Source organism: Calypte anna, chromosome 4B (assembly GCF_003957555.1).
Source record: "Calypte anna isolate BGI_N300 chromosome 4B, bCalAnn1_v1.p, whole genome shotgun sequence".
Classification (NCBI taxonomy): Eukaryota; Metazoa; Chordata; class Aves; order Apodiformes; family Trochilidae; genus Calypte; species Calypte anna.
Window position 1 is genome coordinate 13,213,074 of NC_044249.1, and position 27,904 is coordinate 13,240,977.

Genomic DNA, 27,904 nt, shown 5'->3' on the forward strand with positions numbered 1-27,904 from the left:
TGTTGACAGATGGATGTGGTGATCTTAGAGGTCTTTTCCAACTGTGACAATTCCGTGATTCTGTGGGATTCTGTGACAGTATTACTGCTGGAAAAGATTCCCTTCCTCCACCCCCGTCCTTAAATCTAGATGTCCCATTTTTATGAATCTGAATGGCAGGAGTACAGGACCCATATTGGTGACAGAGGGACAAATAGCTCAAATTTATTCTACATAATGATGAAAAGCAGCTTTCAGTCATGTAGGCTGTTTCTTAAACTTTCCCATAACTTGCTCAATGAGAGATGACTCAGCTTTTTTAGCTTCTGAAGCTGGAAAAGGTGTTGCATCTGTCAAGGCTTTTATTTCACAGAATACCTTTTTTCTTTTTCTCACATAATGTGCTCACATTTTGGCCTTAAAAAAAATAAAGAATTTTTTTCAAAAACAAACAAACAACAAAACACCAAAGAATAAAAAGTTACTTAAGAATTGTTTTACTTGTCTTTAATAATAAGGTGGAATATTGAAATTTGTCTCTTTCTTAAAGTACATTATAGATGACCCTACTGTTCAAAATAATTTACTATTATTAGATCTTTTCAACGTGAGTCATACTGACTTACTTTACTTGTAAGTTCTCAAGTAAACAGATTTCAAAGCCACTTGACTTCATGTGAAGACAGGGTCAGAGAGCTGAATGACAAGTCTTGGTACAATGAGACTACTCATCAATCAGTTTTAACTTCTTAATAAAGAAAAGAGATGAGAACATGAAAAAAAATAGTATCTTGGAAAATGTATGTGCATGACATTCGTTTTGATATCCTCAGAATAGTAGTTAATGATAAAATATTATATGTGGTTTGGAAATGTGATATTCTCCTGGAGGAAGAACCTCTTCTACAGTTGTAAACTTCGGAAGTTCAGAAACTGAAAAAAAATCTACTATGATAAAACTTTCTCAACAAGATCTATTAAAATAACAATAATAAGCATGATGATTAGATTTAGTTAAAGAATTATCAGGCTTAGTATTGATAACTCAAGGATGGTCGTTTGCAGTCATTAAGAAAAAATTAATTTCAGGAGTACTCTTCTGCATGACTTTCCAAGCTTTGCTGCCAATGTATAGGACAGATACTCAGCTCAGAAGCTAGGTCATTTCCCTCTAACTTATACCTGAAAGATTTTGGAACTTTTTAGCCCGCCCTGTGGTGCCACTCTGTTTCTTTTCCTTTTATCTTCTGTGGTAGTTATTTTACAGGGTTAGATGTTGCAGACAGGTTAATCAGTGGTAATGTTAATTACAGCCAGTCTGCCAGTTTAATAGCAGGACACAGCCTAAAGTTAAACTTATGGCTCCGGAAGAAGGAATTCTTTTATCTACGAAGTAAATGTGTAGGAACAACAAAAATATGATTCATATCTCTCATTTTTATTAGCATAAGATATTGAAAATTGGAGAAAATCTTAAGTGCCTACATGTCAAAGGGCTTCAGATGCATTCAACAGTAAAGGTATTATATACATGTGTCTTTAAGATACATAGTGAGGCTTTTTTACTTGGTCGTTTTCTCATGATGATAATTAGAGTTTGTGTGAGTAAAAAGAAAAAAACACCTCAGTTCATTACCTGGAGATGCAGTGTCATCAATCTGAACACAAGATACATTTCCATAGACTTTTACCTTACTATCTGAAGCCAAGAGAAGATGGGCAGATTGCAGTGTGCTGTGTTCCATGGGATTGCCCACAAGTGTGGGGCAATAGACATTGCTCTGAGTGACTGCTCCTAACCACCCACCCTCCTGGTTTCTCTGAAAACTGATGGAGTCTTGATTTCTTTGAAAAAAAACTGCCTTGCAGTGAGAGGGATTTGGAAGAACAGCAAATGTATCTGTCTCTCCATAAACACTGGCATGTTGGTTTTCATTTTATTGGTTTAAAATTGAGCTGATTTCTGAGTCATGTATAAAAGATACTTAATGAAATATGTGTGGTGGGACTACTGGCTAGCACTTGAAATCTAGACATTTGTTTGTAGAGAAGGGGTGTTGTGCTGAACTTTCAGTATGAACCTGAGACTTGACCACATATACCAAAAGGCTTGCCAAAACTTTCATAGGCTAAATTCCCCAAAGTGGTGGATTTGAGTGGAGTCAGCAACAGCAGGAGAAAAAAAGAAAAAAAACCCACAACTTTCATTAGACAAAACTACTTGGTTTTTTTATGTACGCTTGACTCATTTGGGCAACATAATATAAGGTTTCCCCTGAGCCTTCTCTCCTCCAGGCTGAGCAGTCCCAGCCTTTTCAGCCACTGGTTATTTTTCTTAAGGTGCAGGACTTTACATATCATGAGATTCCTTTGCCCACGTCTCCACAACATGTATCACTGATGTATCAGCTGCTTCTCACAGTTTTGTATCTACAAACTCGTTGACATCATCCCATGGATTTCTTTCCTGTCATCGCAGAAGCTATGACACCTGCTGACCTCCATCTGAGCTTTCCTCTTTGTGGCCCAGATCTTCTACCACCATAAAGCTTCTGCGAGCAAGGAGCCCATTTCCTGCTGTCCCGTCTTCAGTGAGAGACCCCAGACACTGGCAGCTCCAGACCTGCAGAGTTGCATCCACTGCTGGCAGTTTCATCTGAGCTTGAATGGTAGATGCTAGGGGAAGCAGGAGAAGATGTAATAACCTTTGCTCTTACAAAAAGAGCTACCTTTTAGATTCTGGGTCACTTTTTCCTCTTCCTAGTCTTCCATAATGCCAGACAGCACTATGATTGAAGTTTTCAGCTCCTCGTGTACTTTGTGTTATTTTGAATGTAGAATTATAGAATGCATTGGATTGGAAGGGATCTCTGAAGGCAATCCAGTCCAGTGCAGTAAGCAGGAATGTCTGTAACTGGATCAGGTAGCTCAGAGCCACATCAAGCCTCAACTTGAATCTCTCCAGGGACGGGGCCTCCACCACCTCTCTGGGCAACCTGCTCCAGTGTTTCATCACTCGCACAGAACTTCTTCCTAGTGTCTAATCCAAATCTATCCTGCTCTAGTTTAAGATCATTTCCCGTTGTCCTTATGAACAGTCCCAGCTTTCTTGCAGGCCGCTTTCAGGTAGTGCAAGGCCTCTCTAAGGTCTCCCTGGAGCTCTCCCTTCACCCAGCTGAACAACCCAAACTCTCTCAGCCTGTGTTTGTAGAAGTGCTTCAGCCCTCTGATCATCTTTGTGGCCCTGTAGAGAACTATGGTAGAGAACTATTTTTATTTTAAAGAACTCTTGTTCTCTACTATGTAAAGAACTATTCTTATCCTATGAGTGCTGTTTTTACTTGCATTTGAATGTACATAGCAACAATTTATAGTGGACCAGCAAAATTAATTTGCTGGTATTAGTTTAGAAAATAGTGAAAGTAAAAGATAGTCCGTCCTAAATTAAATGCCACAGAATAGATAGGAATACAAAGGTAGCAAGAAAGACAAACTCAAACATATTTCTGTTAAGAAGTTAGCCATCATCAAGTGAATGAATGTATTAGCATGTCACCCTGATATATGTAAGCCCTCTCCTGTAAAGCACAATGCCAGCTATGAACATTCTTCCTGTGACTTTATTTTTACAAACTAGATCCAGCATGGCAGGTATTCAGAAGACTTCTGCCAAGAATCTTCTCCGTGCTGTTTTATTTTCAGAATGTTCATTGCCCTGGCGTGGAAGCACCACAGATCCATGTGAAAGTGTTAATGGCCATAAAGTTACCTACTTCCTGTACTTGTTGCTCTGAAGTGTGATCTTCCCAGTTTGGAAACTGCTATGTAAATGCAGCTATGTGTTTTAGGATTCTCTTTCCTAGCTAACTGTGATGCTGTGCAAGATGTGCTTCATTTGCTGTGGCTGACCCTCCTCATCTGTCTGCATAATTTATGGGAACACTTCACAGCACCTTCTGCTATTAATGGTTTCTTGGATTCCTGCAGAAAACCCTGGCTCTGCCTTCTAATTTTAAGAGGCATTATGGTAGCACTGTCTCTTTCTTGGATCTATTTTGGATTTATGTCCGGCCAAGGGTTTGGAAGAATTGCTATAAAAGCAGAAACATCTTCTGGGGCTTTATGTGCTGCTGGCTTGCCAAGTTCAACATCAGGCCAAACTACAGCTGATGGGTTTGGCCCTCCCCAAGTGTCACTGCAGTTACAGGAGAATGACTGCAAGGGAAATTTGGCTGCTGAAAGCTCTAAACAAACTAACTAAATAAAAGCTTCAGCGATTCTATAAGGCTATTAGAAGATTAGGACTGGGGTCATTGGCAAGTAACAAACAAATCCTGTTGAAGTGTCTGAGAGCACCTGAATTCCCCCAGTCAGAGCACCCTCAGGTGTACCTCCCCCTGACAATGACTGCAGCCTTTCCCACTGCAAATGGCCAGTTTAGGGGGCACAGAGACACAATGGTTTTAAAGTCTGTGAAGAAAGTCTTATATCTAACTGTCCAAGTTTTAATGATTTTGGACATATCATGGCATCCTCATTCATGGGCAGCTGAGAGTCAGGCAGGTGGTGTTTTTGATATGGACAGTAATCTTCTGTTGTAGGAGAGGAATTAAAAAATGATGCCTTGAAATTCCTTGTAAAGGTTTTGTTCCTGATGCAATTATAATAACTTAGAGTAATCACTCCTTTGACACTGGGGATGTGGGAGCTGGTACAATGAATGAACTTGTGCTACTTCTGGGCACTGCTAATCCTTCACCTGTGCTATGAATTAACAGTTTTGGAGAAGCATGTTAGAAAACTCAGAACAGACAACTATGGGGCAGCTAATGGGTCTCTAATATGCTCATCATAAGAATTTATACCTTCCAGAGTCTACTTATCTGTATTTACTTACTGTTTAGGATATTTTCATCCTTTATAAAAATATCCAGTTACTCCCTTAGTTCTGCCAAGGCTTTTGGCTTCACAGTCAAATTGCTGACAAAATATTAGCTTAATTTAAATTTTTATAAAGGTAATAATATGGTCATATAATTCACTCCTCCTCCCCACAGTAATCATAAAGTTGGGGTCAGCTCTTCAGGAGCAAAAGCAAAAACGCAAATAGAGGTAGAGTTCCATGTACTGAAGAGTTAAGTAGCTGAATTTGGCAGGGCTGATTGCTAAAGGAGTACATAATGGCATGTGAATGTGCACATACAATTTTTTAAATTATTATAAGTTCTTTATAATTTCTTAATGTTCTTTTGTTAGCCAGATCTATCCACTGATTACAAGAGAACTTGCTGTTCTGGTCAGAAGGACAAAGTCTCTCTCCTCATGCATGCCAACATCTTTCTTGCCTTCCAAGGAGCTGCTTGACTGAGAATAAATTGTTTTTTAGAAATATTTCAGCTGTATGTAGTGGTTTAAATAAAAAGCCTAGGCTATGGGAAATACCTAGCATTTTTCTGTGGTGGAGAATTTTAATGTTCCTTGTAAAACTCAAGAAAATGTTCTTAAAACATCCCCTTTCCTCAAAGAACACAAGTATGTGAGATGAGACATTTTCCTTTGTAAATACTTATTTCCAATCACAGCACTCATAAAAGAGGAGTTGTACTGGAAATGACAGAAAGATTTTTCCACCTCTAGAGACAGATGTAATAAGCAAAATTTGGGAAAATTAAGTTTAGCACCAAAATCCATTCTATCTTTTTTCTTTTCCCTACACTTCCAATAAATGCAGTTGTTTTTTTTTAAAAGGTTGTTGTTTTTTCAAAATGGTGGAAGCTAACACTATATACGAAGTGAAGTACTGATTTCTTTTGTTGATAGTAATTAAATAGTTACGGGAAGACGTAATGTTTGGAGCTGTGCAGCAAAGTAATGAGGAGCTTGAAAATGTAACTGATAAGCAGCACAATTGTAGGCTAATGAGCAGGATATTTATGGTGTACTGAAGGACTAATGAAGGGCTGCAAAAGAAGAGTGGCAGTGTACAGTGAGACTATGCAGAGTGGGAATGTGTCTATAAACCACTGAAATATATGCAGTATATACTGAAAACACAGTGCTGCAAACTATTGGACTTTAAGTGTGTATGTGTGTATCATACAGATTAAGTAATTAACCAAAACCAGTACACAATAAATGCATGACAGAAGGTACCAATAATGAAAACATGATACAGTTCATAAATATGTAACATATTGCTTAAATTTCTGTGCCAAGTAACACTCCCTTCCATACATAGGGCTCTGAGTATCATATCCATGTTCACTCATATGAATTAATGAATGGTTAATGATACCCTCTGAGATAGGGTAATTCCTGGAAAATGTGGGCTTCAGAACACTTTCTGTAAGGTAATTGCAAACACTGCAAAGTTGTAGCCTGGCATGCCAGCATTGGGCACAGCCAGCCCAGCTACTTGGGGCATCAGAGTTGTCAGATCCTCAGGGAGAAGCCAATGGGTATCATCAGTTATCATTTGTCCTCTGTAATTTTTTAAGTTCATTGTAAAGCATAGCCTGCCCTATTCCTCACTGTGATTTCAGTAACCATAGTTCCTGAGGAAGGATTTGGCTTCCTAAAGTCACCGAGCAGGGTAATCCTTGTTTCTGTTATCAGCTACAGAGGACTGGTTTTCCCCTCTCAGTGTAATCAGTTGAATTGGGTATATTTAATGCCTTGAATAGACATTGTAGTTCAGTTCTAGAATTTGTGAAATTTTTATCTGCCTTGAGTTTGCACTTGATATGAATGCAGCAGTTCAGTGTTTTGGTCTAATTTGTTTTTGGTTTTGCTTTTTACTCTGGATTTTCTTAGGTCAAATATATATTTACAGGTCACTAAGAAACCACTACAAATAGCTGCCTGTCCTTTATTGTGCTCCCATGGAGTCACCAAGACTGTAGGACTCCTCATAGGCTCATAATCCCTATAAAAGGGGGAAGGAATCATATTTAACTATATACATGCAGAGCTGCACCATAATCTGAACTCATCAGAACATACAGAGCAGGTCACTCCAGCTGAAAAGGCTGCTGTGATAATCCATGGTTCTTAAAAATATCTGTATTTTCAGTGTATGTGATCAATGTATAAGTAATAGAGTGGTAAGTAAAACCAGGATACATTAATCTTTGTAGTGCTTTTAGGAGAGAAGAAAAAAAAAAAAAAGGTGTTGCCTAACTTTTCTGGAAAGCAGAGAGGTTCAGAAAGCAGTCCAGTAGAGCCCCATAGCTGATGAGTAATCTGTGAATTTAATTGCTAGGACTCATAATCTTCTACAGCCTTTGAAGAAACTTTCATCTGCAACAAATTCCTCAATATGTGAGTCAGGTATTGGAACCCAGTGTTGCAAAATGTTTCTACTCTGAGAAAAGACTTCGGGGGGTTGGAATTTTTTTGATTCTTTTTAAAAAGGTTTTATGAGGCAAAGCAAAGTCTCTGCAGTTTTTTCATTGTGTGTGTGCCCTTGAAGTCTTTTGTGCTGCTTAATTGAAAAAGGTACATTATTGTACCACTTCTTTATTGAGATTCCTCTGATTACTTCCTTTTCAGTAAGTTTGTCCTAGCATTTGTTGTTAGAACTTCTGATGCATCTGTTGTAGATATTCCATTAACCAGTTCTTCATTACACTACTGCCCTACAGACACCTGTTTTTCTTACTGGAGAAAATTAAGTGAGAAGTTTATGACTGTTATGCACAAATCCACTCTTCCTTAATTCTGGAACATGCAACTCAGCTGGAAATTTTTTTATGGATTTTGTTTGGTTTTTTTTTCCATAGGCTTTCTTTATGTTTTGCTAGCTAGGTAACTCACAAGTCATTTGAAATATCTTCATTTTTGTCTTCTAGAATTTTTGGTTAATAGGGCTTGTATAGGAAGCCCTAATTTAGGGCTAGCCCTAGTGTAGCCCTAATATAGCCTTTGTATGGGAAGCCCATAGTAGCTCATTTGGCTACTATGTAGCTTGAGTTAATCTTCAATAATACAACATAGAGGAAACATGATGAATATGTGCATTAAGTGTTCCAGCCATTCTCTGTCTAGTGCACCTCTTCAAGTTATTAAAAATAAAAGAAAACAGGGAAGGAAACATTTTCAGCTGACATTTTATTTGCATATTAAGTTTGATTGGGGAATGCAATTTTCATATCTCTCAAAATTTTAACATCTTACTGTTTACATTTTATTTTTCCTTATACATATTTTAATATGTACTTATAAATCTGGAAAATCAACTAACAATGATCAGTACTGAATAATATTCACCTAAATAGGTGTGAGTGATTAGTGGAGAGCTGTATAACAATAGTGAAATTTAGAAAGGAAAGTACTTAGTTCATGTCTCTTTTGGTATCTCTTAAATATCTTTTTGTCAGTATTTCTGTTGGAATATGTCCAGACTCAGTGTTTAGGTACAGTTCCAAATTATGTTTGACATAGATTTATTTTAGCTCAAAGATTAAAATTATTAAGTTCTTAAGGACAAACCCAAATTTCCTCAGATTTTAGAGGCTTTGCAAGTTTTGTTTTGTTAGGGTAGATTTCTGTACCACTTGGAAGTTTTCCCAGGAATAGTCTGAGCTCACAATATTAAAACAAGCTAAAAAGACATAATTATGTCTGTGCTGTAATACCATTGCATGATTGTTATTTGAACATGCTGTGATTGCAGTGACAAGTAACTTTTCCTTTCAGCAAAAACAAAATTCTTTTTCCCATAAAGAATGGGAAATATTTTAGCAGATGTACACACTCTTGAAGAAGCTATTAGCCAGCCACAAGCCCTGTCAGACACAGGCTATGTGATGTCTCCATCACCACTTGAGTAAACATGATATTCCAGCATCCAGTGGTCCTTCTGCTCTTGAATTCCCCATCACCTAAATACTAGAAGACATTTTCCTATGAGTTCTCCACTGAGGTTTTCTGTATCTAGAAGCATCCATACAATCTGTATCCTGTAGCACACAGTGGGATAAGCATTGGCAGGAAACAGCCTGTGGATAGCTTGCTGTATCACCTGAAATGTATCACAGAAAGCCAAAATGCTCACTAACTGCACCCAAATCACTCAGGAGAGCAGAACAGGCCCACCTTTAATAACTCAGGCTTTACACTTCTTTTTCTGGTTTATGGAGTTCTACCATTGTAATACCACTGCAAATAAATCATACTGTGGGATGTTTTACTTTTCATATCATGTACATGTGGATCCTCTTTCCAATATAGTTTGAAATACATTTAATGAATTTTTAGGGAAGAGAGAGAATGCATTTATCCTTCTAAACACAGATGGCTTATTTGTGCAGTTTGTTTTCTTCCTCTCCTTAGCACTTATGACACAGCATAAGTTTGGTTTTTAACATACAAAACCCATCTCTGTGACTGGAAATGGATAAAGGCCTCCTCCTCACCTAAATTTGGTACAAAACACATTTTGTGCTTCTTCTTAATATATTTCTGAAATCGATGCCAGAATTCATCCTCCATAACCCTGCCTGTAGCCTAGTAATATAATTCAAGGGAATTCACAGAATCAGCCAGATTGGAAAACCTCTGAGATCCAACCCTTGATCCACTGCCACTGTGGTTCCCAGCCATGGCACTGAGTGCCACATTCAGTCTCTTTTTAAAACACTTCAGGGACAGAGAATCCCCCATCTCCCTGGGCAGCCCATTCCAATGCCTGATCATCACTCTCAATCTCCTTCCTGAGCTGAGGGGCCCAGAACTGGACACAGGACTCAAGGTGTGGCCACACCAGTGCTGAGTACAGGGGAAGAATCCCTTCCCTGGACCTGCTGGCCACACTGTTCCTGATACAGGCCAGGATGCCATTGACCTGGGCACACTGCTGGCTCATGTGCAGCTTCCTGTCAATCCAGACTCCTAGGTCCCTTTCTGCCTGGCTTTGTGCTACAAAATGATAGGTTTGTTTATATACACAGTCAGGAACTTGGAAGCTAAAGTTTTGGTGACCTCTTTTCTCTTGATTATAGCAGATTTAGAAAACCAATTACTTTGAACAGTGATTCCCTTGAATTATGTCCTTGAAGTCCTCTTGTATATAAATGTCTCAAAGAGTAGCAGAAATTCCTGGGCTCCCTCAAGGCTGGGTTACAGTAAAGAAACTTGGGATTCTGAATAAATTTTTCTGTAGAACCACTGCCAATCTAGGTCTTGCTGCTTAGACATGGATGTGCCTGTTGTCTCAGGTTGGAATTAGATGGGTTTTTTCTCTTTGATATAACAACTTATTACCAGAAAACAGATTTGTTACTACATAGATTTTCTACCTTTTTCTGAAAATACCTTAGTTAACTTAGTGTACTCTTTTCGTTACAACTTTATTATCTTCTTGTACTGCTTTCTATAAGTCATGAGAATTAAAAGAGGAAGTTTTGGACTGGAACTTTTTTATCTTTTAAATGGCTTAACCTTTTTGGGATTCCTGCCAGTACCCTTTTCATAGCTTGATACAATCCCCACTGTCCCTTCTGCAGTGTCACTCCCCAGTGGTCCCATTGTATTAACCCTGGAACTGTCTCTTCAAAGTAAATTGGATCATCTTCAAGATTTAGAGAATTATTTAAGGATGTTACTACTGGGCAAGCCACTGACCTGGCTTGCATACTTTCCTTAAAGAGAATACAGTAGGTTCTGTTTCCATCACACGTACTTGTTCTGCATGATTTCAGTACATCTGGCTGAAGTCCGAAGTTTAGTCTTTGCTTTAATTTCTTTTCTGTCAAACACCTCTGGAAAATTAGGTTTAGCACTTTCTATCATATTCCCCTTAGAATTTTAATTAGCTTTAATACCCAGTGCAGTGAAATTTTATGTATTTGAGTTCTACATTATTATTTGTCAAAACTGAATTATCATGATTCCGTTAACTTCTGTAGTGCATTGCTGTGTATCTGCAGGCAAAGCAATGTTATGGGGGAAAGGAACCTGGATCAAATCCATTCAGATGTCTATAAAGTAAATATATATGTCTATAAAATAGATAACCTCTCAACTTCTGGCTGTGAGTTTGGTCTGCATATCATAGGCTTATGGCCAGTCATTTTTTGACTCATAGAGAGGGAAGAAAAGCAAGGTAAATATGAACCCTCTGTACTTGGTGCCCACTTGGGAACTGCTCCAGGCATCTCATTCTGTGTCTGGTATGCTCAGTGATGCCAAAGAATCGTGCTCCATGAGCAGAAGTCAGAATTCTTGTATCACATGAAAAGCTGGGAGTGTTAAAGCAAAGCAATTGTGTCAGACTTTATCATAGAATCATAGAATTGGCTGGGTTGGAAGGGACCTCATAGATCATTGAGTCCAACCCTTGAACCACCATTGTGGTTGCTAGACTATGGCACTGAGTGCCACATCCAGTCTCTTTTTAAATATCTCCAGGGACGGAGAATCCACTACTTCCCTGGGCAGCCCATTCCAATGCTTGATCACTCTCTCCGTAAAGAAATTCTTTCTAATATCTAACCTAAACTTCCCCTGGTACAACTTAAGACCATGCCCTCTTGCTTGTTGAAAGTGATTTGTCAAAAGAGCACAACCCCTACCTGGTTACACCCTCCTTTCAGGTAGTTGTAGAGAGCGATGAGGTCTCCCCTGAGCCGCCTCTTCTTTAGGCTGAACAGCCCCAGCTCCCTCAGCCTCTCCTCATAGGGTCTGTGCTCAAGTCCCTTCACCAGCCTGGTTGCCCTCCTTTGGACCTGCTCCAGGACCTCGATATCCTTCCTGAACTGAGGGGCCCAGAACTGGACACAGTACTCGAGGTGTGGCCTCACCAGAGCTGAGTACAGGGGCAGAATCACTTCCTTGGACCTGCTGGCGACGCTGTTCCTGATACAGGCCAGGATGCCATTGGCCTTCTTGGCCACCTGGGCACACTGCTGGCTCATGTTCAGCTTCCTGTCAATCCAGACTCCCAGGTCCCTTTCTGCCTGGCTGCTCTCTAGCCACTCTGTCCCCAGCCTGTAGCGCTGCATGGGGTTGTTGTGGCCAAAGTGCAGGACCCGGCACTTGTCTGTGTTAAACCTCATCCCATTGGAATCAGCCCAACTCTCCAGTCTGTCCAGGTCCCTCTGTAGAGCCCTCCTGCCTTCCAGCTGATCGACACTCCCCCCAGCTTAGTGTCGTCTGCAAAATTGCTGATGATGGACTCAATCCCATCATCTAAATCATCAATGAAGATATTGAACAGAACTGGGCCCAACACTGATCCCTGGGGGACACCACTAGTGACCGGCTGCCAACTGGATGCTACGTGTCCTCTGATTTAAGTGACACCCTCTTCAGAACTGGGACATGGTCAGGTCAAGGATGGGCACTCAGTGCTCATGGCAGCCTCCTGCAGACACCAGCCCTTTAAGGACTGTTCTTTACATTGTTTGGAGGGACCTCAGGCTGTAGTCTACCTGTAAAGATGTACACACTGAGACAAGGATTTGATTTCTCACTTTTCTCTCTGTACTCAGTCGTGTACCTACAGATTTCAGCAGTGAGTTCCCTGTGTCTGGAGAGACAACAGAACCCACTGGGGAGCACTGAGCATGGTAGAATGGGGCTGTGGGGCAGAAATCACTGTACAGTCCTCCGTGTCACACTGGGGCACAGATCTCATTGTGATTCTATTGGACAGGAGAGCTTTGCAGGTTCCTACTTGTCTGAATAGCACAGAAGTATTGAGTAGAGCACTTTCAGCTCCATTTCTTAAAGAAGATTGTTACTCCAGTGCTGAAAAGGGCACATAAAATGCACTCCCACCAGCTGTCTGTACTAGGGAGGACTTCTTGGTGACAAGGGGACAGGTACCTTAATTTGAGTCCCTTTCCAAATGAGAAAGGAGAAACTGTAAATATGGAGAGACCATATGGTGCAGTTTGATCCTCTATAGAACAAATGAGGCTTCATGCAAAGCGATTTAATTTTGGATGCAACTTTGAGTTTCTGTAGCTATCATTTTCCTATACTAAAATTTAACTTGTGCATTCTTCTTATACTAGACATTGCTGACAGAGGTACATAGCACAAATGCCATTTTATCCCTGTACATTTTTCAGGAGTATGAAAATTTCTGTAGGGTGCTCAGATTTGAAATTCTCGTAGATTTCTGTATATGTCACACTGATTACCAAGTATTGACTTTGTTTTTATATAGTCAAAATTCAGTAATCCTCTGAAAAAGTGTGGAGGAGTGTAGTGAAATGAGGCAACCAGGTGCCACTAATTCCCAGGGAGTGGCATGAGCTTGTGTTAAGCCCACCTGTGCCTAATTAGGGTGGGCCCCCACTGCACATGAGCAGGATTAGGGGGCCAATAAAGCCGTCAGGGTGAGGCTTGAGTGGTGCAGCCAGCTAGCACACAGTAACAAGACAACCTGAGCAATGCTGTAGGCCATGGGCTTGAGACTCCTCAGAAGCCTCAACCTGACGGCAATGAGCTCTCGTGAATTTATTGGCCCCCTAATCCTGTTCATGTGCAGTGGGGGCCCACCCTAATTAGGCACAGGTGGGCTTAACACAAGCTCATGCCACTTCCTGGGAATTAGTGGCACCTGATTGCCTCATTTCACTACAGAGGAGTGTATGGATACCTATATCAAGTATAAATTCTGGTAGAAGTTCACTGTGAGTCCTCCACAGCTCAGGTGAAATTGTTGTGTTATGCAACACCAGGCTCAACAATCCTTCCTTCATAGCTGAGGAGGTGCTGTTCATACTTGCTGATGAGAGGAGCCTTTGCTCTGCTTAGCTTTTTTTTCTGTCATGGCATCAGGATGACACAGAACTGCAAAATACAGACAGAGGTAGCTTTTTCAAACCTAGAAAAATATTCTTAGTGGCAGGTTTCTTTTAGTAGCTAATGAGTGCTGAAAAGAATGAAAGGATGGCAGAGAAGCATGGCAAATGGATAGCTAGTGCTACAAAGTGGGGGTTCTTAGCAGAGTTTCAATGATGAAGCCTTTAGAAGAGAGCACTTACAGATGTTTGATTTCTTTCAGGTCCTCAGATTTTGGGACGTTATACACAAAGTTGAATCTACAGCCTGGGATTGCCACTGTTATTGACAATTTCTACATTTGTCCCACCAACAAAAAGAAGGTATGTGGCAAAAAATTGATCTTCATAGTGCAGCAGAGACTCTGCAACTCTGTGAAGTGTGTTTTACAGGTTTTCAAAATACAAGGAAGTGGTTTTCACAGTTACAGGTCACCTTAGGTGCAGTTGTGATTTATAGAAGTGCGATATTAATTTTCCCTAATAATATAGAAAGGAAAAAAACACTTTGGACTCCGAAAACTTCTGAGGCCATTGACTGCTAGCAATTGAGCTTCTGTAAAGTTTTCCATGGGAAAAATGAACTGTTGTAGGTTTTCACACACCCACACAAATTCTGGGACTAACATCCAACCTCTTCATCCTTTATGCACAATTTCGAAGTGTTTTGCATGTCCCCTAGTATAAGGCATAGGGATTGGGTAGGCTGTCACTGAGAATGATGTTTATCTTGTGTAAAACCTTAATTAAAAATAAAAAAAACCCTCTCCTTGAAACTTTCTTTAAAAATGTTCCTGCATCACTACCAAACTAAAAAGCTTTTCATGGATCCTAGGAAGATTAAGTGGACTTTATAAGTGAGAATGAAATCAACCCATTGAGTGTATTTACAATGAATGTTATATTAAAAGCAACAGGAAGAGCAATTATGAGGAAAAAAACTACAACACTAACAACCCCTCTATGTCTGTAAAATGCCTGTGATTTAAACAGCAAAAATTGTTAAATACATTGTGAATAACACAAGCACAGTAGGTCTTTCATGAAATTAGAATTTTCTCTTGATAAGGGTCTTTTAACTCTAGTCTAATACAGATGCATTGATTCAATGCAGAGGCCACTGATTGGAAGGACAATGTTAGTTGTGTTCATCTGCCTGTTCTGCTTAATCAAAAATCAGTGGAACTTGGCAAGGCTACTAAATGATTAAGTACATGTTTTATCTCTCTTTCAATTGTCACAGGAATTTTTTGTGTGCAACCTATGCTCTGCCTGAGCTTGGTAATATATTTTTAATATACTGCAAAGTCAGAAATGTTTTTTTTGTTTCTTGAAGTGGAGCTACTACCAAGCTTAAAGTTTCTGCAGAATGCGTGGCTCAGAGAAAAGATCTACTGGTAAACTAAAGTTCAAAACAGTGATAAAAAAAATCTTTAACCAACTTGGTTTCTAGAATAAAGGCTAAAAGTATGAGATGGATGAGAGCTCTGTGAAGGATTATTCCCAGCTCATATAGCTACAGTATAAAAGTTTGGACAAACATGAGGGTAGTGGGGGGCAGGTCACATCGTTGAATGTTCTTGTGCCCATTGTCTGGCAGAACAAACAGTGGTAAGATCAGATCCATGCTGAATTTCAAGCCTGAAGGACACCCCAATGTTCACCAAGAATCTCTTGTTAATACTGTCTTAGAAAAATCTTTTTGCTGCCCAAGGCAATTTGAAGTTCATAGGGATAGAAAACCTGCTTAGTAAACTAATACCATATTGGAATCCATATATTAAAGAAATCCCATTTGGGTAGTCATTAAATACACTATATTTGAATTTTGCTCCTACAAAGGTGTTCAATAGTATGCAAACAATAAAAGCAACAGAGCAGAAAGGATTTCCAGAGCCCATCAGTGATGTCAGAGGGAGACATATGTAGGCATCCATACAAACTTACATAATGCAAAAAAAGTGTAATCATTGGAATTAAATTCTCCAGCCAACATCATCAATCTGGTCTTGAAGTTGTTTGTGTGCCACTTGGCAGGCAAGAGGAAAGTCTTAGTGTCATAAGAACTTTTTCAATTGTAATGGCAACTTTTCTGGTGTTAGAACTTTGATTAGGATGCTAGTTTAGACTACTAGCTGGTTTCACAAAAGTTATTTAGAAAGCTGGAAGAAAATGTCTCCCCATCTATCCGTTTCAGCCCATTCTCAGTGAGGTGGGACAGAAGAACATTTAGAGCTTTGTCTCCCTTTTCTGAGCTGAGCAAATGTCTCAGGGTTTCACCCTTTCCTGATGCTACAGATCACAGAATTATAAAGCTCTTCATAAAGAAGTGCATTAGCAGGTGCAAGGGGTACAACAGTATCCTCTTTATGTACTGTTCCATGGAAAAGAGACTGTTAAAAAAAAAAAAAGGAGTAAAAATACAAGGTAAACTACAGGACTGATGAGGATTTTGAATTATCCATTGGAATGCATTTATAAAATCTACTAAATCAATGCAAAGGGGTGGCATTCCTATTCACTCTTACCCTGCTATGAGCAAGTTGCATTGAGTTCTGTTCATGGGTCTAAGAGATGAAAACCCTACAGAAGGTCACTTCTATACAGTCTTTTGATGACGGAAGTCAATTCACTCAGTCTGGGTCTTTTTTCTGACTGAATACACCAGAACTTGGATGCAGAAATGGTATTGCTGCAGTTAACGCAGGTCTCAGGCTGTGGAACCCAGTTTTGACAAGAAATTATGGCAGACCACTGAGGGCAGAGCTTTAGAGGGCTTTGTTCATTCTCTTGATGGGCCTTGCTGGTGAAGTCACGGGATGGATGTGTGCACTGTGGCTGTATTTTTTGTGATTCAGATCTGAACTGCAGTCAGGCAGCAGTGCAAGCAGAAGAGATTTGCACCTAGCTATGAAAGGCCATGCAAGCACAGCCTAAATGTAACAGGTTAACAAGAAAGGTAACACTGTAATTACTGCTCAGGCTTTGTAAGGATGCGTTAATACTTGCTTTGTGTTTTGACACCAAAAGGAACCAAAAGACATCAAAAACAACTTCTGTCATGGTTCTGGAAAGTTGTAGGGTAATGAAGGTGAGTTCTCTAAGTAAGCTCTGATGTGCAGTTCTCCATTTGAATCATTTTTTTGTTGATCTATCACATAAAATAACCTCATCCTACACAGGTCCTGAAGTGTTGTGCATAGATAAGGGATGTTCCTGCACTTTAATCTACAGAAGTTATGTAACTATTTCCTTTTCAGTCATTATTCTAACTGATAGCATCAAGTAGGGCAGGCATCCTATAATGTACCATGTGGGTAAAATAACTTGATCTGTACCCACTGTTTTCACAAACAGTGCTGTAACTGTGACTGATTTAGGTGTGATGCACATAATTCATAGAGCGTGAAATTATACTTTCCATAGTGTCACTGTGGAGTCAACTAAACAAAGAAAATTCTGTCTTTCTATAGAAGACCAAAATCAACAATATTCAGCTTCACTAAGCTAAATTATCAACAAAACATCTTTTTACAGGGCATATATGATGTTGGATGTAGAAATTACATATTTGTTTTAATTCTGCTCATACAATGTTTCTGGGGAGGAGTTGTATGAACACACTGAGTTTTCTCCAGTCAGTGCATAGTTTGAGTTTCATTGGTACTAATGCAACTGATGCTTCCTTCCTTTTGTTCATAGGTTTCTGGAAAAGAAGCAGCTAAGCAGTATATATTCAGTCTTTCCATACTAAGGAAAATAAATGTTGATTGTGTGTAGCCTGACTTATTAGTTAAATGGGTTGAACACTTATATTTCCCAGCTGTCACAATGACCGAGAGCTACACATTTTTCCAAACTAAAAGGCAAGATGACAAATGAGTATTCTTGCTTTACGAACCATGCAGAACACTTAAGATAGTAATAACGATATAGGCTATACTGTGCAATATTTTAACTCCTAATACTTTAAAATAGTAAATTACATCTGATTGCGAAAGGATATTTGCCACAGCTATAAATGCATTTCCCAAGGTACAACTGAGTTGAGCAATGTTTGTAAGCCCTTACAGGTAAATGCAGCCTTACAGCATTTTGGCGTTTGTCTTTCAGAGCAAAACAATTGTTAGTGGAAGCTTTCGAAACACAATATGACTGTATTTACTTTTAAGGAGCAATTCTACTCAAGTATCAGTTTTCCTAGAGACCATTCCAGAACATCTGCAAACATACAAAGCAGAATTATCTTACACTTTTATTGGCAGAACTTGTCAGCTGTGGAGTATTCCTTTCCATAACCCAAGTAGTTACTTCAGGAAGGCTTCACTTTGATGTTGCAGAATAAGTCTGTATATTGTGATGCATCCTCTGTCTACCATGATGCGTTCTTTCTATAAGCAGTGTTCAGTTCTGCTCCCTTTAACTTATGCTTTATAGTCTAGCATCTGGAGAAGCCTGTTGTCAAAGCCTGCACCTCATTTGGAAACAAAACAAACAAACCAACAAACCCAAAAGCAATGCACAAAAACCCCCAAACCAACAAACATGGCTAACAATATAAATGAGCAGTCAACTGCCATGATTAGTGTGTAAGATTACCGTGGTATGTAGGATAATTACTCATCAAAGTAGAGAGTGTGTGGGCTAAATGGGTGCACATCTGAGCAAACATTCTCATTCTATCCTATAATATATTTGATGAACAGTGTCAAGATCTCAGCTGAAGTTTTTGATCTTGATCTCATGCAGTGATTTTGTAGCCTCGTGCAACTTTCACATTCTTATGTGCTCAGGAATTATTCTAAGGAAAAATAGTCCTGCCTTTATGGCATGCTTATAATAGATTCTTTTGTTCTTTTTATTAATTTCCTGTATAAACCTCATTAATCATAAAAGCAGACCAACAACCACCAAAAAATACATAATGTTAAATTAGGTTTACTGTAGTGAACCCAAAAATAAAAAGACTCAATGGTAGGAGTACAACATAAAAAAGATTTATGTGAAAATGGAAAATACCTGTGAGCAAGTAAGCAAGTGAGTCCATTGTGTGTATGATTTTGCACTTGAGAGACATCTATTTCCCTTCCTGTAGCTCTGGGAAGAGAAGGAATCCAAACGTTGTATTTTCAGCAAGGTTTTATGTCCTATTATGATGAGCAGGGGTCATTGCTTGGAGAAACAGGACTAATCAATCAAGGGCATATGGCAGAAAGCAGGTCTCAAGCTGCCCTCAGCAGCTTGGGCAATGTGTGCTGCTGGATGGGTGGCTGGGCAGAGAGGAGCCCTAAACAGGACAGCAGACTGTTCTACACCAGAATCATTTCAAGATCCAGGATTTTGATTTGGAATATCTGCAAATAAGGTCAATTTTGCAAAATTTAGACCTGGCTGTAATTTCAAAGCTCTTCAATTTAAAATGAAGCTCCTTATATGTAGGCCCAAATCTAAATTTGAGCCATACACCAGAGAAAAATCTAAGTGTGGTGGTGATAGTAGGTTTGCTGTGCAGGACACAAGGCAAATCATGTCCGGCCTGCTCATGGACTCATTGACCTTGAAGTACTTCCTAATTCCTTCTCTACTTGAGCTAACAACTAGGAGGAAAGCCAAAATCAACTAATCAACCAAAATTGTCTGAAGTAGTTGTCTAGACATGAGTGAGAACTAGGCTTTTCTCCAGCATGGCAGAGAATTTATTGTGTCCTGGCTAAAACTACAACTGTCTTCTAAGGAATAGATATAAGGATCATTCACATGTTTATTTAAGGCTACCCACTCCCATGAGAATATAATCCTAGAAGATTTTCTGACGGAATGTAGACTTGAAGAATTAAATATAAAAAGGAGGCAAATTGTAATGTATGGGGTAGTGTCTAAAGCAGAAGGTGGCCTTATGAAGAGTGAATAGAGAGTTACTGATTCAGGATTGCATGAAATCTGTGGCAGACAAAACCAAGAAGAAAGATGTGGATATAGTAGTGATATTGACTCTTTGCTAAAGGAAAGATGAGAAAGAGAGAGAGAGGCTAATTGTAAAGAGAAAATGGTAAAGGACTAAAACCAAACATCTTACAGTACTTAGTAAGTATTTAATTGGTTGCCTGGTGTGCTAGGGAGAAATGGTTACAGTTAAGTCTATAGAACAGAGTCAGGTTTCTACTAAAACAGGCATGCACAAAATGAAATCTTTCCTGTGATTACTTTACATTATTTATGTCTATTGCAATTATCCTGTGTGTTGAGATTACTTTTGTCTAATTACTGAGCATCACAACATAACTAGAGGCTTGTGCCAAGTTTCCTGTGTTACAGGAGTGGGAAAATTGGAAACTCTTCCATCATAACACAGACTGACTGCAGAAACAACTAACCAGTAGGACAATGCTAAGGAAGCTATACAAAAACTTCTAAACAGTATTCGAACAAAGTTAAGTAAAGCTGTTTAGGCGGTCTGCAAGGACAACATGCATTAAGCATATTTGCCAGGCATCCCAGAAGTAAGGGTGTGGTGTGCTTGAAACATAATCAATGTGCTTGCTGATGAATCTTCTGCATCTTCTGGAGACTTGTGTGTTTCCTCCTCATTTCCCCAGTGATGGAATGGCAGCACAAGTTCCAGCTTCCATGCTTCATGCTCTGTTAGCATTTTCCAATCTACTGATGATGTCAAATTCTGCTGCTCCTCATTGCAGCTGTTTGATTTCCCTCTGCTCATGATGACCACACAGCCTCCTCTGGCTGTCTCAGGAGCAGAGGTGCAGCAGGCTTTTCTTCTCTCTGGGTTTCGCATAAAAGCACAGAGGAAATGAGGAGGGTTTGCTGCCAGGGCCATTTTGCAGGGCTGGCACTGTGTTCACCTCCCTGAAAATCCCTGTGGCTGCTCCCCCCTACACTGCTGCGAGTGAAACTGCTGCTTCAGTCAGCTGCTGCAGTATTGCTACCATGGCACAAATATTTGTACAGGACTCCTAAACTACTGTGAAAGTTAGTAGCTCCAGTGATTTTTGTTTATTCCAATATCTTTGTTACATCTAGGAGAAGGAATGAATGTAACAGTTTGCTTACATATTTATATTTCTAAACTAAGCTCTGATTCCCAGTAGCTCCAGCAGCTGTAGCAGCAAACTTCTACAGAAAAGGCAGGACCTGTTACAAATGTTTTAATCCCTCTCATTCATTTGAATATAGTAATCAAAAATTCATGCAAGTATAAATGAGGATTTTTTTTTTCTTTCATTTCACACTATTTGTTTCTTTCAGGCAGAGAAAGATTCTTACTCCTGGCAAGTGAAATCTCTTACATTTAACTGAGCATCTCTGAAGTCTCCCTGGCAGTGGCCACTTCCAGGCTTGTGCTAGAGACTGATTTTTTACATCTGTGGGAGTAACACACTAGGTTGCTCTCATCCCTTCATACTAGAAGAATGATATTGAATGGAGGGATTCTACATAATTCCTCATTTGTTTTGTTTTTCAAGCTTGCTGTGCTTTGCGTCTAACTGGTGTTTCTCTCTTCCCTCTTTTTTCATAATGATTTTTGCAACCTGTCATCAACTCTTTCTGTCTCAGTCTCTTTCCAACACTGTCAGTATTCCTGCTTTTCTGTCTTCCATTTCTGAGCATTACTCCTTCCTACACCTCACAAATAGATTGTGGACTGAATTAAACCTTTTTCTTTTGTAGTTACAATTACTAAAGAAAAATATTAGTTTGAAGACTGTAGCCCATGGTCAGTTTTCTTTGGATAATAAAAAAACCTGCTGACAACTCCCTAACTAGAATTTATAAAATGAATCTCTTCAGCAGAGGTGGCAGGATGATTTGATCAAAGAGCTGTTATCCAGAGGCCCTGACTTCAGTTTGTGTGACCTTGAGCAAACCTGCATCTCCCTAAAACCTGACTTCCCATTGCCCTGTGCAAAGCCACTGTAACATGACATGATTTGACAGTCTACCTTGAGGTCAGATTATGAGGTTTTGCAAAAAGTGCAGAATTGGTCTGGCTTAGTTTCCTTGTTTATAAACTTAAGACAATAATATTGAAGTCTGCAGAGCACCTGTGATCACTAAATACATGCTAAGTATTTTTATGATTGTTGTGATTCAAAAGAAATGCATATTTATAAAGTATTTTTTTTGTGTGTCACATCCCTGCAATTCTGAACAGGAATTTAAGATTTGCAGCATGCTGCAAATAATTGTCCTAAATATGTTCTTCCATTTTTCAACTTGTTTAGCATTTATCAGTCATGACTGGTTCAGGACATAGATAATAATTTGAAAATTATGCTAATACTTCTATTCTTAAATAAATGAGGAAATTAAGCCACTTGTCCCAAATGGAACAGGATTAATTTCTGCTGCAATTGCTGAATCTACAATGTTAAGATTTACAGTCTTATTCTCAGTCCTCTAAAAAACATTATTAGTCTGGACATTGAACTGGTTTTCAACCATTCAGATTTTGCTTCAAAATGCTCTTGTTCTTTTCTAGAAGACACTAAGATGGTCTGGTGGAAAGGTCTGGTGAGGGAACTACCTCAGGTAGCACTGAGGCATTGTGGAATGTTTATATTTTAAAGGTATGTGCCAAAAATTGACAACTGCTGGTTGTATAAAAAGCTGTGATGTTAGTTTAATCAAACTGGGATCCCTGGGAATAAGCAAGTATCTCAAATCAGTTTGAGATATTTAGTACACCAGAGTTATTCTTCTTTAAGTCTAATATATGTCCCATTTGCTTCATTTAGCCATACTTGTGAACTAGTATATTTAAGTATTGTGTACTTGATAGCATTTTCTGGGTTGAAGTGCTTTTAGATAAAGTTTGTGATGCAGTTCAGGCAGGAATACCTTACTGGGGAAGGTACTCTGGCTAAAGGCTTCAGTCTACCCATGAGAATTGTTGTCTAATGTTTTTTTCTTTCTGTGGGCTCCAGCAAAGGCAGTTCTCTCTTGCTCTAAATGAAGGTTTGAGGGACACTTTTCTGCTCTGTAAGGTGCTGTAACACAGAAGCAGCAGATCTGAGCCTCCATTTTTTGCATCTTTGCTGTGTAGACCTCAGGGATGCAGGATTTCTGCTGGGCTTTACCATAAGATCTCAAAATTTTATATGTGTATTAGATGATTTGGTGTCTCCTGTTTATAGTTTTGGGAATTCTGAAGAGGTTTTAGGATTTCCCTTTTACAGATGTGAAAACCAGAAGGATGTAAATGACTTGCCTGGGAAAGAAATGAGAGAAATTTAATAATGCACCACACATCTAAGCCAGTCTTTCATCTTGAAGCACAAAGCTACACTTTCCTCCTCAATAAAGTAATAGATTAATTCAATCAAATACATTTTTACCAGTTCAAGGGAGGTTATAGACTGGTGGAAGGTCTAGCAATACCGTAAATGTTATCAGTAGTCAAAAATAAGAAAGCTGATTCTTGAAGAATGCCAGAATGGTCAATATTTTCAGAATGAATGACTGAAATTTGAGAAGAGTTTTTAGTGGTAAACTCATAATTAGCAGTTGCAATCTGTCAATGACATCTACTGTGGTATAGGCTAAGACTAGTAGTCTCAGAAAAGGTCTATTCTCAAGGCTGTAGCCATTTTTAGCATGTCACAGAAAAGTGAAGTATACTGTAAGATTGCACAATAATTTTTCAGTCCAGTTTCAATCCAGTAAGTATATGTTGATCACTGCACAGTAAGATGTTATTGTACTTTTTCCCTGAAGGGTCTGAGTTTCCAGCTTTTTTTGATTTTTTAAGTAACCACAAAAATCTGTAGGAAACCTCCAATTTGGGCTCACTCAGCTCTGTTGTAGTGTATTATATAGTAATCAGGAATACTCCAGCTTGGTGACCTTTCATCTAGGGGTGTTGTAGAACAGTGTACAGTGATGCAATCTGGGCTTTCGTGTGTTTTGAGTATTGATTTTTCTGGATAGGAAGAACTGCAGTCATAACCTGGGGAGGTCTCCCATCACTGTGACCTGGTTTGCTTTTATTCATTATGGCTCTAGGCAAAGCAGTTGGTTCCCAGGAGTGGGGGTCTGCTGGGAACAGCATCTCTCCCCTCTCTTTTCCTTGTGTGAAAGCTTTGAAAATGTGTTTCCCTGGTGCAACTGGCTTTCTGTCCATCTTTCCAGCTTATTTTCTTTCCACTTCTCTTTTTCTCCTCTCATCGTTCCAGTTGCAGATGGGCCTATAAGGGGCTTTTCCCAGCACCCTCAGCCCAGGACCAGCCCAGTTCAGCTCATCCTGTGTTGCTGGGCAGCCTTGCAGAGACACTGCTTATGGCTGCAGCAGTGGAAGCTGAGGGAGTTGGATATTGGATATAAAACTGCATTATCAGATGCAATTTTGCATTTTGAGAAGAGGACTATCTTAAGGTGATTCTGGACCAAAACTGTGTACCAACTTGATAGGTAATTTAGGTCCAGAATCACCTCAAAATGGTGCTCTGCTTTCATAACGTATGGTTACTTTCCTTTGGACTAAGGAATGTGCTGCCATTATCTTGTTCAGTTCTCCATGTAAATTCACTTCTTTCCTTTGGAAAGCTGTAGGGTCTGAATCCTGTCCACACTGGGGTACCATGGTGATGGGGTGGCCAAAGACAAAAACTGTGATAATGGTTGCTGTGGTGTTCTTAATCCCCTCATGATCTTCTTTATATAAAGGGAGTAGTTCTGTGTGAAGAGCCTAAGATCCAGACTAAATGCTCTCCATGCCAAAGGGATGACAGCACCGGGAACCATGGTGCCTTGTGGGGTTGAGTTGGTGACCCATGTCAGTACTCCAGGTTTCTAAAACTATGTCATCAGATGCCTTTGTAATCCTGGATATGTTTACTTGATCCAAAAGACTCTTAGTAAATGCAGACCTCTCAAGTGAATGAGGTTACTTATCAACTGTTTCAGAATACCGTATGTTCTCGATATTTGTTCATCACTTGTAATGGTGAGCAAGCAATATTTATAGTCTTTCCATAAGGATTACCACTGGGAATAGCAGAGTCACAACCAGTTACCTCAGCTGCTACTTATAAAAGGTAACTTAGTTACCTTACCTTGCTTGGAATAATCTAGCCCTGCATTATAATTATACTATCCAGTAAACACAATGCAGTTGCCTATTTGAAGAGACCTCACACATTTCAAAATTTTGAAATCCTTTGCATTAATTTAGCAGTACTAGGCAAGTGGGAGGAAATGCCTTAGGTGGGAGTAATCTCATTTTTAATGATTTTTCACATCAAAATTAATTTTTCCTCACAAAAGTAATAGTTATAATGGAAATTAAGAAGGATTTAAGGAAATCCTTTTAACTTCTGTCTTCTTGGCAGTGGAAACACTGCTCTTTCCCTCATTCACAGTTCATAGAATCGTGGAATGATTTGGGTTGGAAGGGACCTTCAAGATCATTTAGTCCCAACAACCCTACCATGAACAAGGACACTTCCTGCTAGTACCAGGTTGTTCCAAGCTCCATCCAACCTGGCCTTGAACACTTCCAGTGATGGGGCATCCACAACTTCCCTGGGCAACCTGTGCCAGTGTCTCACCACCTTCACACTAAAACTCAATCAGTACAGATTTCACTTAATATTTCATTATTATTATACATGTCGGACAAAACTCCTTATTTTTACCATACCATTGCATCGTGGGGAAATTGTTACATTGAAATGACTAATTATTGCCTTGATGGATGTTGCCCTGTTTTTTTGTCAGTGTAATGGGGTTATTTGTACAATGGAGTGATTTGTACATGTGACATTGCATTCTGTTGACATCTTTACATTGATACTTGGTCACATTCTCATGAGCAGAGGTTTGACTTGATCATGGGTGTCAGTGACTGGTAGGTACGACAGCACAGACAAATTTTTAAAATGTTTTTACTTTTTTTCTTTTTCTGACTTTTCCATGGAAGAGCATCACCAGCACTCTGTTGTCCCCAGTGCTGCTTTGTGAGCCAACCTACAGAGATTGGTAACTAGCATAATACTTTTTTAAAAAAACATGTAAATCAGGATCTAAGTGTAACAGCTTTTATCAAAATATTGTACAAAACTTCTGCTATGTTTACTTCTGTCTCTTAATTCACACATCATAACCTTTTGTCTGCCACTAGAACATAAGTGTTGAGAATAGTTTAATTGTTCTGTGTACTACAAGTATCTTTATTACCAGATTATGTTCTTATGACAGAGAATATATCTAGGGATGTATGATATGCAATACAAATATGATAAGTGTCATTAGAGCTCTTCCTTGATTAAGAATTTATTTTACTCTCCTCTTAAGAAGGATTGACTGGATCACAGGCCATTTCATTTACGGGGCTGTAGGTGAGAGCTTTGTTGATTTTTAATTTTCCTCCATTGATTTTCAGCATCCAGAGAGCACTTGTTCTCTAATGGCTCTCTGTGTTGGTGTGTACTTGCAAATTGAAGTAAAAGATAAATAGCTTTCAGGGTAATACCTCTCCAAGGGCTTCCACTTGAGGGTTGATGCTTGTGGCAGAGCTGCAGTGTTTTAAAAATTTCTATGCTCAAACAAAAGCATTCCTGAGCTTCTAAGCTTGGTAAAATTGTTTTAGGCCTAAAGTGACAACAATCTCTAACAGATTTATAAATCTTTACAAGGAGCAGTCCACCTTATCCATATATTTTCTAGGAGAGCTAAATGCCATGCACATTTCTTAAAAGACATTCAAGTGTTATCCTTGCACATGATTTTCCTCAGCAAACAACTGATTTTTCAGTAGAAGAAGGGGAGAAGAGCTGGTGGTGTTCAGATCATTATGAACAATATTTGCACGAAAATGCAGTAATCTTTTGCTTGTGCTAAGATTGAAAGTTTTGGGCTGTCTATTGGAAAACAATATTTTGAAATGGTGGTAAATTTAGTTTTCAAAATCTTTGGTTGCTCTGGAATATTAAGCTCACCAGTTGTGTAAACCTGCTTTATATTTGGGTATTTAAAGCCTGCTTCTACACTGTTCCTTGTGATAAATCATTGCACTGTGTTGTGTCTCGTAACAACTGCTAGTGAAAGGCTCTTACTTAGCACTCCTAACCCATTGCCTTCTCAGACCTGACATATCCTTACTCTAGGTTTGAGTTAGAAAGACGTGGGGCTCTTGGAAGTCCAGAGGGATGATCCCAAGAATCATGAGCAGGTGCTAGGCAGTATCTCTTCCTATCAGCTCCTCTGGAAAGGATTGCTGGTTTTTTTGCCTCAGAAAGTTGTGTTTGTTTCACATAGTTTCATACAGTGTGTACACACAGACTGAAGTATGTATTTTCATATATTTAAACTGTAAAGTTGAGCTATACAAATTTTTGTGAGTTCAGTTATTAAACATTTACTGATTATATGGCATCCATGCATGTCGTGTCTTAATTAGGTTTTGAGCTTTTTGAGAGTGTCCTGTAAAATCAATAAGAATTTAGCTCAAGGAACCTGTGACTCATTTTTGTTACTCCTCATGCCACTTAATTGAACTCAATTCAAACAGCTTCAGCAAAGATACGGAGCAAAATGTGCATTCACATGTCTGGATCAGTACTGAAACAGCTAAACACAGTACTGCATTAGCATATGATTTGAGAAGTTAAAGACTTTGAAATGAAGAGGAGCACAAATCCCATACTTAGTTCTGTGTTCTGCTGCTGTGTCATTCTGTGTCTCCAAGATGGGTCCCAAGGACAGTCCCCAACTGTCCCCTTGGCCTGCTATGTCCAGCATCAGTTGGAGTTTAACCAAAACTGAAGATCAAAAACCTGAATTTCAGGTTGATTTCTGTGCTCTGCTTCAGCAAAAGTTTAAACTGTTTGTTTTTGGCATTAAGCACATGGATGATGCCATTGACTTCAGTTCAGTGCATAAGGTTAAGCATTTGCACAATTGCATTTGGGAACTGGGGAATAAAATGGAATGCACAAAAATTAGTCCTTACCAGAGGAAAAGGACAGGAAACTCTCTATATCTTCATTTATAAATGAGAAGGGTAGCTATTTTCCTTCTTTCAGCTCTTTTAAACCTCTAAATTGCTGATGGCTGCGTGTGCCACAGGACTAAACTAAAGCCTGATGCAACAATCTTCCATGTGGGGAGAGAGAAGT

At 39.2% G+C, this 27,904-nt stretch overlaps 1 protein-coding gene across 1 annotated transcript in view; it reads left to right on the plus strand.

Moving 5' to 3' along the window:
- The window catches only part of SORCS2 (sortilin related VPS10 domain containing receptor 2), a gene marked incomplete at its 5' end in the record, with an annotated part of 484,969 nt that overhangs the window by 288,887 nt on the left and 168,178 nt on the right, over positions 1 to 27,904 (plus strand). Inside the window, one exon of the mRNA XM_030450889.1 lies at positions 13,997 to 14,096. Within this exon, the coding sequence (XP_030306749.1) occupies positions 13,997 to 14,096 (100 nt within the window). The remainder of the gene's footprint in view (positions 1 to 13,996; positions 14,097 to 27,904) is intronic.